The 12,028-nt window shown below is 50.3% G+C and overlaps 1 protein-coding gene across 1 annotated transcript in view; it reads left to right on the forward strand.

Annotated features, from left to right (window-relative positions):
• The window catches only part of RPTOR (regulatory associated protein of MTOR complex 1), a 99,846-nt gene that overhangs the window by 28,129 nt on the left and 59,689 nt on the right, over positions 1 to 12,028 (forward strand). Inside the window, exons 5-7 of the mRNA XM_033518796.1 lie at positions 2,713 to 2,859; positions 5,010 to 5,185; positions 9,197 to 9,256. Coding sequence (XP_033374687.1) covers positions 2,713 to 2,859; positions 5,010 to 5,185; positions 9,197 to 9,256 — 383 coding nt within the window. The remainder of the gene's footprint in view (positions 1 to 2,712; positions 2,860 to 5,009; positions 5,186 to 9,196; positions 9,257 to 12,028) is intronic.

Raw genomic sequence — 12,028 nt, forward strand, 5'->3', positions numbered from 1 at the left:
CCAGGGACATCTCCCACTGCCCCAGGGACATCTCCCAGTGCCCCAGGGACATCTCCCACTGCCCCAGGGACATCTCCCACTGCCCCAGGAACATCTTACTCTGCCCCAGGGACACCTTCCACTGCCCCAGGAACACCTTCCACTGCCCCAGGGACATCTCCCAGTGCTCCAGGGACATCTCCCACTGCCCCAGGAACATCTCCCAGTGCCCCAGGGACATCTCCCAGTGCTCCAGGAACATCTCCCACTGCCCCAGGGACATCTCCCAGTGCTCCAGGGACATCTCCCACTGCTCCAGGGACATCTCCCACTGCCCCAGGGACATCTCCCACTGTCCCAGGAACATCTCCCACTGCTCCAGGGACACCTCCCACTGCCCAGGAACATCTCCCACTGTCCCAGGCTGCTCCAAACCCATCCAGCCTGGCCTTGGGCACTGCCAGAGATCCAGGGGCAGCCCCAGCTGCTCTGGGCACCTGTGCCAGGGCCTGCCCACCCTCCCAGGGACGAATTTCTTCCCAATACATACCCTGAGTTTCCCCTGTCGGTCTGAGCCTGTTGTCCCATTACTTTTCCAGGTTTAGGATATGTTCCCAGGTGTTTCATTCCCGGATTGATTTCTTTGTGTTCTTGAGGCTGTGTGGCCACACAGGCTGTCCCTGCCCTGGGGGGACCAGAGGCTTCCCTGCAGTGCACTGAGCAATAAATTATTGGCATGGGGTGGAAGGGGAACATGGAAACCCAGAATTGTTCCTGCTCTGCCTCACTGTCCAGTGTGGACACACCAAGAGAGCAGCAAGACAGTCCCTGGAACTGCTTCATTTGGCATTTTCTGGCCTTTTGCCACACACTGAGGCCACAATAACATTTTTCATGTATTTATTGTGAGTGCTGTTGTATCAGTAAGGAGCAGTGTTGTAGTTCAGCTGCTGCTTCCTGAGCAAATCTCAATGTAGCTTCAAAAGGAGAAAAATCAACATGCCCCAACTTGAGACATGTTTATTCTCACATTTTGAGGAGCTTCTCTGCAAATTTGGAATATCTCTGAGTTGTTTGCTAAACAATTGGGGATGAAATCTGTTCACAAGCAGTTTCCAGTTGAGCTGCTGTTGTGTCATTCCCAGGAAGAGGCTCAGGGATGGTGGGAGCAGTGTTGGAGCAGGGACTTCTCCCCCATGCCCAAGCCAGGGAACAAACTGGATGTCCAGCTCTGCTTTAACACCCCTTCTTGCTTCAAACTGCCTCATTTACATCTCATTAGCAAATTTGATGTTTAATGTGACCCCCCACAGTGGAGTTGGAACATAAAATTCTTCTGGTTGGAAATACCACAGTATTAATCAGAGCTATAACCTGATCTTAGCTGGAGCAATTGGAAATAAAGAGGTAAAACAATGCCTGCCCATAAAATGTCGTTGATGAGATGTGTCAGAGCAGGTTTTATGTGGAACTTCCTGGGGCTGGAATGTGCTTCACGTGAGTGGTGACCTTAAGAAAGGCTGTGCTGAGGATGGGCTGCTCGTGCCTCATTCTCTCATTGCCGTGATTTGCAGAGCTCCAGCTCCTTAAAACTTTGGTTTTTATCAACAGTTTTCCCTATTAATTTTAATGAAACAACCCAAACTGTTATATATGGGCAAAAGTGGGTTTGGAAATGCTTTATCCCTCCCTGCCTTACGTAACACATGGTTTATGGTACCTCCTGTCTTTATCGATGCTGATACGTGTCCTTGAAAATTGGATTTTTGTAAAAAGTTTACTGGTTTTATTACAGCTATTTTAAGTCTCTTGAATTTAAATGAGAGTTATGATCCCATCCATCATCCTGCTGATGTTAATAGGAACATCACAGCTTTTCCTGAGGATTTTGGGCTGAGCTCAGGGTTGGAGGAACACCAGGTTGCCCTCTGCCTGCAGCTGAGAAGGATCCTGCTGGCAGCCACTGGCTGTTTGGTGGTGACTCTTGGCAGGCAGGAATCTGTGGTTTATATTTTCAGCTCTCTTGCTTCAGGATTGGCTCCTCAGAGCTGCTTTTAAATGGCTGATTTTTATCCTCTTGCCTCCAGTTATTTGGGGGCGTTCGTTAAGATGGAAGACAAGGAACAAGATCCTCCTTATTTACAGAGAGGGAGCTGTGGGCACTTCACTCTGTTGAAGGCAGCTTTGTTGGTTTTCATTTTAATGGATAATTTGGAAAGTTGCACAGAAGCTAAAGCTGTAATAAAATTATGAAGCATCTCGTTAGGCTCAGGCGGGGTAGCGCTGATGGGCTGCAGGGGCTTAATTATCCATCCTGATTTATTGATGGGGTTTTCAGTTTAAGATGTTTGATGTTAAATTAAAGACAGCTGGTTTGCATCCTTTATCAGCGTTGCAGAAATTTGGGATAAAATTGGACTATTAAATGATGTTTGGAGTTGTTAGCACATATCAGAGCTCTAAATATCTGATACTGAAAACTCTTGGCAAAGTTTTTCGGCTTTTTTTTTTTTAGAGTTGGGTGTTTCAAATAACACCACAATAAAATCTGCTCATCCCTTGTGCTGACTTGGGTTCCTCACTGTTGGTGACACTGACTGAGATTTGTGTTAATTAATCTGTTCAATCTAGGGTTTATTTTGGGGGTTCAGAGCTGGCTTTTGTGGCTGTATTTGATGAGCTCACCCAGTTTGGGTTCTGTCAGCCCGTGGTGACTGAGCTTTCCTCCTGCAGAACTACACCCAGTACATCCCCCTGTCCATCTACGACCTGCAGACCTGGATGGGGAGCCCTTCCATCTTCGTCTACGACTGCTCCAACGCCGGCCTGATTGTCAAGTCCTTCAAGCAATTTGCACTACAGAGAGAGCAGGAGCTGGAGGTGAGAGCTCAGGGCTCTGCTCAACACAAATGAAGTTTCAGCTTGCTTTGCTGCATACACTGAAAAATGTCTTTAAAACCGTGTTGGAAGGCAAATTAATTTGCAAATAACTTTGAAATTCTGATTTTTCTGGTTCAGTTTGCTATCCCATTAAACTTGGAATGATTTTTAATACAAGCACTAATTAAATGTTAATGTTAATAGAATCAATTTGGGCCCTAATGGTCTTTTCTGCTGAGATGAATGCTGAGGTGAACAAGACATCATTATTTTGGTTGCAGAACTCTGCTATCTGGGGCTGTATTTCGATGCAGTTGTGGTTTTGTGCTGTTGAAGTGAATGCAAAAATGTGAAACAACAAAAACCTGATCCACACAGGGATTGTCCTGCTGATGGTTCCAGTTCTGCAGAGTGTGGAATGTGTTCCCAATGAAAAGCTGTCTTTGGTTGCAAATGGAATTAATAAATGTATTGAAGGAAATCTGAAATGCAAAGTGGAAGGGGAGAAGTTGGAATGTTCTGTGCAGCCTCCCACCTGCTGCCTGGAGCTCACAGGGACATCCATAAAAGTTCACTTCTAGGACACTGGATTAGAAACCCCAAAACTTCAAGGAAGGAATATTAATTAATCAGGCAGCTGAGTGTCACAAAAACAAGCTCCAGACAGATGTTCAGTGTCCCTGCCTGTCAGTCCTTTCCTTCAGAATTCTGGTTTTTGGAGAGGCTTTACTGGGGGCTCTTTGGCAGGTGGAAATTCCATTGCACTGAGGAAGACAGTCTGATAGCCTGGGATATGCAGATCATTCCATTATTCCCTCTCGCCCATAAAATAATTCCATATTTGGTAAGAATAAGAAACTTCTGTGACTTGGGAGAAGGTGGAACTGCCAGACAGGGATTGATAGGATCGGTGGGAGATGCCTTTGGAGGTCAGAGCAGGCTGGTCTGAGTATCCTTTCCCAAATTTCCCTATCAGCCTGGGACTCCCACTGGGATATTCTGGGGCCTTTCTCCTTTGTTTATGCAGTGCTCTCTTCAGCACTTTGGTTTTTGTTCCCAAGCAGGTGGAACAGGTCTGACTCCACCTTCCCTTTCCCTGCTTTCTTCACCCATCTCCTTTTCCCCTTGGCTTGTGCTGAGCTCCAGGAGGACTTGGGGGCTGCTGTGGGAGGGAGGGGAGCTCTGCTCAGGTGCAGCTTGTGCAGGAAAACCTCTGCAAGTGCAGCCAGGGGAGAAGGATGAGCACAGGTGATAAAACCTTCATCCCAACAAACCCTGAATTCCGTCCTCTGGGATTGTTCATGCCGTGCAGTGTGTGAGGTTACATGGGACAGCTGCTGTGGTCTTGCTGCTCTTGCAGCACAGCTTAACTCTGCCAGCTCATTTGGGTCTGAAAATACTCCCAGGGTTATGTGCCAGCTTTTCATTCTGTCCTTGGATTTCAGTAACTCCTGGTGCCTGAGTGAGGTTCCTGCTCGTGGGGAACAAGGCAGAGCTTTGCTGACAGAGACAGCAGAGCGCTCACGGCGTCATGAGAGCGTGGAGGGGAATTCATTTGGAAAATTATAAATTATCCATTTGTTCAAATTCATGAAAAGTGAAGCAAAGCTGCAACTGGTGCTCCAGAGGGGCTGCCAGAGTGATCATGATAATTGTTCCCCATTTCCCTGCAAGGAGATCAGAGGAGTTTGCTCTTCCCTTAATCTGCCAGAGGGATTCTCACCTTCTGATTCCATACCTTGCCCTAATGAAAGAAATGCAAAATATCGGAAAGAAACTTTGGTGGCTGAGGTTTACTTTGTTTCTCTGGTTCAGAAAGGTGCTGAGAAGATTATTTATGTTTTCACTCCCTCAATTATTAGTCTCCAAGATCATACTTTTAGTCGAAATCATAACCAGGAGAATCCCTGTGCTTTTGGAAAATGGAAATATTTGTCTGTAGAGCATTTTTACTCTATAGACTGAAGTTTGGCCTGCAGGGTATTTCTAGACTGACCCTGGACTTAGCAGTGGAGTGCTGATATGAGTTAAAGCTGTGGCTGGTGCTGCCACAGCCACCAAGAGCTCCAAACCCAGAGCTCCAGGGAGCACTGCAGCTCTCCCTGGGTGAATTCCTGACCTTCCCTGTGGAATTCCCTTGTTCTCTGCAGGTGGCTGCCATCAACCCCAACCATCCCCTTGCCCAGATGCCTCTGCCCCCTTCCATGAAGAACTGCATCCAGCTGGCAGCGTGTGAGGCCAACGAGCTGCTGCCCATGATCCCAGACCTGCCTGCAGACCTGTTCACGTCCTGCCTCACCACCCCCATCAAGATCGCGCTGCGCTGGTGAGTGAGACCCTCCTGCCCCCCCTGCCCGGGGCACAGGGGGGCTCTGCAGCCCCCAATGCTGCCCCTGAGCCCCCCTGCAGGGCTGAGCAGCAGGGCTTCAACTGGGGACAGGGGCTCGTTAATGAGAGCTGGAAAGGTGAAAATTGCGTTATCTTCTACTTACTGCGTTTTAGTTTCCAGCTCAATATCTAGGTTTGCTCAGATTAAGGGATTTACTGTTCTGGGAATTAAATATCTGCTTCCTCAGAGAGCAGGAATGGTAGATAGTGCAGTACAACTTTGTGTAAACTGTCCTTTGCACAAATCACATCCCAAATATTGCGGTTGCTGTAAATAATGCAGTAGCTTTAAACACTGCTGGAGTGAGAGGAAGGGAGTGATAAACCAGGGAAAGATGTTCTGCAATGGCAGCCCAAGTTAATTAGGCTGAAAGTTAGAAAAGGCTGTTCCAGAGAGCAGGAGCTGTCCAAGAGCAGTGTTTTACCCAGCTCCCAGGACCTGAGGCTGCAGCCCCCAGAGCTCAGAGGTTCCATTCCCAGAGGCTCTTCCAGCTGCTCCTCTCAAGTTTGTGCCCACTCCAGAGTGGAAAAACTTCAGGGCATTTTCTGGACAGGGTTTGAACAGGCAGAAGGCCACAGACACTGCAGGTGGAGCTGAGAAATTTCACCACAGCTCCGAGAGTTACTCACTGCCCTTTGGAGATATTTGTAATAAATTACAGTTCATTAAACTCTTTCTGTTTCACATCAGCAGCAAAGTGAGCGAGTTCCTGTGGCCAGGCTCTGCTTTGGGTATGTGAAGTTCTGTAGGAGAGGTTTTTTTTGCTGGGTTTTGTTTGTTAGATATGCTAAGAAAGGTTTTTTTCAGATCCTGTGATCTGTTCAGGAATTTTCTGTTCCTCATCTCCATGGGAACGTGGTTGAGGGGGTGAGCAGGGCAGGTTCTCCACAGGCTACACCTGCACAAGCAGCAGAGATTCTGTGAGTTGTGTCTCAGGCTGTTTGACAGGAGAGGTGTCACTTTGTAGAAGTGCTCAGGGGAAGGGTTTAACCAGCTGATGCTGGAAGGTGCCATGGGAACTCCTGCATCGTGAAGAATTCCCTTCCACTTCCAATCCAGTGATTGTGTGGTGTTCCCTGCACTCAGGAATTTCATTCTCTGATGAAGGTTATGCTCCTTTTGTGTTCCCAGTTGATTGGCATTGTTGCAGGTGTGGTTTTATCCATGCAATCCTGTAAATAATAATTGCTGCTGTGGATCATTGGTTTTTACTGATGTTAAACACAACAAATGCAAAACCAGACCCTCTGCTGCATTCTAAGAGTTTGATCCAAGCTGTGTTGATGTCCTAAAGCTGTTACCCAAAAATAACCATCAAAACTTCCCTCTTCCTTCATCTCAGCCCTTTTCCTAGAGCTGACCCAGAACCCTGTGGAGCTGCTTTTGAAATACAACATTTGTGTGGTTCCAGGCTGGCGCTCTAATCAGGTTTCACATACGGAATTTATGGGCAAATGAAAGTTTGGATAAATGTTTATCCATCCCATTTTGTTCTCTGTGGTGAAGTCACTGGAGGACAAAATCCCTCATCAGTTGAGGCTGCAGCTGCAGCCACTTCTGCCTGATTTCAGGGGAAGGCAAATCGATGCTGGGAAGGAAGCAGAGGTCAGGCGAGCCCTCGGGATGTGGGGCACGGAACTCCTGGAGCCAGCCTGCAATTCCAGGAGGCTGGAGTGTGAGCTGGCTGTGTGGATGCTGATTGTCCTTGTGTGCAGTGAGTGCTGTGAGCTGACTGTTCCCCGTGGATCTGGAGCTCTGTAAAGCCGTGGGTGAGGCAGAGCGGGAGCTGAGCTGCGGGGTTGTTAATCCTGACGGATGGTGTGGATGTTGAGGAACGGGCAGCACTGGCAGGCTCTGGAGCCCTGCTTTACGCAGATCCCGGTGCCTCACGGTGCCCAGAGCACAGGCAGCCCCCCTGGAAGCTCAGGGCTGACTCATGTGCCTGCCTTTCCATCCTCCTGGAAGGTGCAGACCGGCTGCAGTCGCACACCTGCAGCTCCCCAAGGCTGCGCTGGCCTGAGCTGACCCAGGGGCCCTGGGCTGTGAAGTCCTGTCCATAAAGAGGGGTGGGGATCCTGAAAAGGGCTGGAAAACCCCAAAGAACAAGGAGCAGAACTCTGGGGAGCTGCTCAGCCTCAGGAGTCTGAGATGGGCAGTTTGCTCTCCAGAAGGCTCAGCCAGCACGGGAAGGGAGCAGGACGGGACCAGAGCTGTGCCTGCTGATGTTCTGTTTAAAGTGTTTTCTGGGGCTTTCCCTGATATATTTATTTTGCATTTCTGCCAGAGATTTTGGTGTTAACTCAGCTGTCCCACACTGGTTTTGACAAACTGCACTGAGCTTCAAAATACTCCTGTGATACTGAGCACCATTTCCTGCGTTCCTGGGTTTGTGTTGGGAGGGACCCAAAAGTCCATCCAGTGCCACCCCCTGCCGTGGGCAGGGACATCTCCCACTGTCCCAGGCTGTTCCAAGTCTTCCCTTTATCTTCTCTAGTCTGGGAGTATTGTCACCTTCCACTGTCCTGGGTTGCTCCAAGCTGGCCTGGGACACTTGCACTTTCACGGGCAGCAGATGTCACCATGCAGAGCTGTGCTGCTCTCCTGGTCCTTCCAGGCACCATCAGAAGGGTTAAACTCTCCAGCCTCACCCCAGGGACCAGGCTCTGCCAGGCTGAGCCTGCCTGGGGCTGCTTGGGAGGGAATTTCCCTGCACGGTTCTGTAATGCACTGTCGTAAGAGTTTTATATTTCAGCAGATTGCACAGGGATCCCACTGCAGGTGCCTGGCTTCTTTATGGCTTCTCTTTCTGCTGGATGACGCACACAGCAGGAAAAGCAGCCTGGGGACCACGAGCCTGTCCCAGTCCTGGGCTCCACTGGGTGCCCTTCAGGCAGAGGATGCCACAGGGAAGCTGGAGTGGCCCTCAAGATCTCAGAAATGAGCTCTGCATGTCTTGTCTTTAATGAGTAATTGTTCTCCCCTTTATCTGGGGAAAAACCTTTTGGAGCTGGATAATGTGGCTCTGGAGAGGAGGGGTGTGGGAGATGGGATTGCTGAGCCCTCCCCAGAGCTCTGAGCAGGGTCGAGATTCCAGCGAGGGGTAAATTCCTCCTTCACCAGCAGAGAGGGGATTGCAGAGGGGCTGGAGCTGGGAATGCAGCCTGCCAGAGGGAACCACTGCAAGCTGGATTTGCTGTGTCCCCACCCCGTGTCCCCGTCCCGTGTCCCCGTCCCGTGTCCCCGTCCCGTGTCCCCGTCCCGTGTCCCCGTCCCGTGTCCGTGTCCCCACCCCGTGTCCCCACCCCGTGCTCCCACTGCTGCCCTGTGCTCCCGGCAGGGCTGCAGGAGGGAGGCAGAGTCCCCCATTCCCACACACTCCTGGTTTAGCAGCTTTGGGGATTTTCCAGGCACTGCTGACAGGACTCTGCATTTTCCAGGGCTGCTGTTCCTGGAGTAGTGGGATTTGTAAGGCTGAGGAAATGGAGTCAGCAGTTTTTTTAATTAAATAACGGAGGTGTCTGAACCTGACGCATTCCTCCCGTCCCCTCCCTTCTCCCTTCCCTGCCTGCAGTGCCAGATCTCCCAGGGAAGCCCAGGCAGGGCTGATCATTATTCCAGCAGCATAATCCTCCCTGCTCTGCCGTGCTCCTGAGAGGCTGTGCTGGCTGCTGGGAGCCCTTTCCCCCGAGCTGTGTTGGAACACTTGTCACCCTGACAGTTACAGTGGCCCAGTTCTGACACCTGACGATGGAAATGGCCTCGGAATCACGCGGGTGACAAATGCTGAGAGCCTTGTTTGGCTCTGATCGTGCCCTGCTGAAGTTTCCTACCCAAACACCATTTTAAGAGCAGAACCATGCAATAAAGAGCCCTCCTTCTGCATCCTCTCTGCAGAGCCTCGTCATTAAACACTCAATTAGTGTGTGCTGTTTTACTGTCTCTCCCCAGGTTCTGCATGCAGAAGAGTGTCAGGCTGGTGCCAGGAGTCACGCTGGATTTAATAGAGAAGTAAGTCCAATTTTATATGTATTGATGTGTCCTGAAGGGGGTTAGGAGAACAGAAGTCTGGCTGGAAGAAGTGGAAATTCCTCACAGGAAAGTGTTCCTGGAGTTTGCTGGTGTTCAGTGAGGTGTGGGGATGTGGAGCTGGCCCCTTGTCAGTGGGCTGACACCACATCAGCCCCAGTCTCCTGTGCCATTTTTGTGTGTTTTCAGTCAGCTGAGGTTCAAAAAGCCTCTCAGTGCTGCCAGCCCTTCCACACAGCTGTGTTGGGCTGGCCAGGTTCAGCAGCAGTGTTAAGGTTATTAATGTGCTGATTTTATATGGGGAAAATTGATTCTCTCCTCTCAGCTGGGGAGAGACTGTGATAATCTGTATAAAGCTGTATTTCAGAGCCACTCATTGGAGCAAAATAAAAATCCAGTTTGCAGCTGGCAGAGCAGAGACAAGCCCTGTCTCTCAGAGGAGGTGTCAGGGTGGTTTTCAGGGAGAGGATTCACCACTGGCTGCTGCTTCCTCTGCAAGCTCTGGGGAAAACCTGCTGGGGTTTGTGTTTCTTGTGGCCTCCAGGAGATGGGAGGCAGGAAGGAAACCTCCCTGGGGCTGAGTGCCAGGGCTGGGCACAGGTTTGGGGGTGAGGAGGAGACTGGGGCCACCTCAGGCCACTGCTTGAAGAATGGCTGTGGTATGTTAATTAATTAACAATTGCTACAAGAGTGCCTCTAATCAAAGACGTGGTGAGGTCGCTGAGGGTCTGAGTCAGGCAGCTCTGACTCAGCCTGGCAGAGCACTTGGATGTTAAATCCTCTTTGAATAAAGGTTTGCTGGCAGAAATAGGTTTTTGTGCAGGCTGTTGGTCTGTGCTGTGCCACAGCACACGTGTGTGTGTTAAAGGCTTCTCCAGGGGAAGGGTGCCAGCAGCAGCTTCCCATGGAGATCAGATATTTAAACCTCATCATCTTCATCTGCTCCTTGTATCCATTATAGAAAACACAGAATTTTATTACAGTCTCGAGACAGACATGGAATAATTCCTGGATTGCCTATGTGTATATTGTAATTTATAATTCAGTTGTCTTTAAAATTGGGGAAGGAGTTTAGATTGCAATTAAGCTGCAGACTTTGAGGCTAAATGAAGCTGCACCTTCTCCTAAGGGCTCCGATTTCCAATTATCCAGGCTCAGCCCATGTCCTGATGAGGGAACGTGTGGTGGATCCTGATGTGCATTTACATCACAGATCTTCTGAGACAAAGCCAAAACAACCCCTTAGCTTAGAAATAAAGATCTTTGCTGGAGCCAGACAGCAAAATAGAAAGGAATTTCAGTGCAGTGTTGGGAATTTGGGAATTCTGGCTGCACCTCATGAGACCTTTTGTTGGCAGTGTCTCTGTCCACGTTCCTCCTGCCTTGGGGGGACTGGTCTGTTTGATCCCAAGACTTCAAATCATTTGTGCTGGAGGTGTGGTTGCTGAGGGACATGAATTGGGCTTTGTTCTGCTTTTCAGAAAGTTTGGGGAAAAGCCTAAGGAATGGTTTATGGGAATAAATCCATGGTAATGGGAACCCAAATCTGGGTGCCAAGCATTGGGGAGGTACAAGGATGTTTTCATCTCTGTTGCTGCACTGAGACACATCCCTCTCCCAAAATCCCACCCTCAGGGGACCAGGAATGGCACATGGCATTCCTGGGATTTCCAGCTTGGGTCCATTGTGCAGAAGGAAGGAATTCTAAACAAAAATCCCCTGAGAAGGGGGAAAACAAAGAAAGCCTTGAGAGCTGTTGCTGCTCCTGGTGGGGTGCTTGGAGCAGATCTGTGGCAGTGGGGAAATGGCTGTGCCTGAGCCCCAGCTCGGTGCCACTGTCCCTGCACAGGAGCCTGCTCCCTCTGCTCCCTCCAGGGCAGGTGACAAAGGGCCCCTCTGAATGTCCCCAGCTGGGGGACACTCCTGGTGGGGCTGGTCTGGAGCACAGCCCGCTCCAGGCTGTCCTGCACCAGCACCACATCCATAAAAGTCACCAGAAATAACAAATGTGAGACTAAAATTAATGTTTGTTTCCACTCGAAGCATTATCAAATGTCAGGGGCTGGAAATTGCTCATGTTTTAATGTCTGTTTATTATTTATAGTGGAAGATGATAATTCATGGTTTGCCTTTGCACCTGGGTTTGGCAGCTCTCAGCCCCTTGATTTTCATGTAGAAAACGGAGTAGAGGATGTCAGAGGTGATTTCTTTGTCTCAGGGGGTGCTCCTGGCCCTGGGGTCAGGGGGCTGCTGTTCCTCAGAGCCCTGGGCACCTCTCCCAGCCCCTGTGGAGCTGCTGGGATGGGACTGGCAGGAGTTTCCCTTCCTCAGCCCCTGGCTTTGCCGTGCTGGAGCAGCTCCTTTGTCCCCTCTCCCGGGGGCTCAGCCTGTTGTGAATGCAGCTCCTGCTCCAGGGATGGTTTTCATGGCAACGCTGTGCTCACATCCTCACTCTGGGGGCCCTGCAGCTCCAGCTGAGAGCTCCCAGCCTTCGTCCTCCTCGGTGTTTGCCCGGCTTTCACAGCCCAGGCATGGCACCAGCCCTGGCGTTTGGAGATGGCCACGTCCCTGAGCACAGGAGCTGTGTGGCTCCTGTCTGAGCAGCTCAGGACGTTTCACACAGAACCTTTGAGGTTGGAAGTGACCTCTGAGATCTCAGAGTCCCAGCTGTGCCCCATCCCCACCCTGTCCCCAGCCCAGAGCCCTGAGTGCCACCTCCAGCCCTTCCTTGGGCTCCTCCAGGGATGGATGGGC

This window comes from Parus major, chromosome 18 (genome assembly GCF_001522545.3).
Source record: "Parus major isolate Abel chromosome 18, Parus_major1.1, whole genome shotgun sequence".
Lineage (NCBI taxonomy): Eukaryota > Metazoa > Chordata > Aves > Passeriformes > Paridae > Parus > Parus major.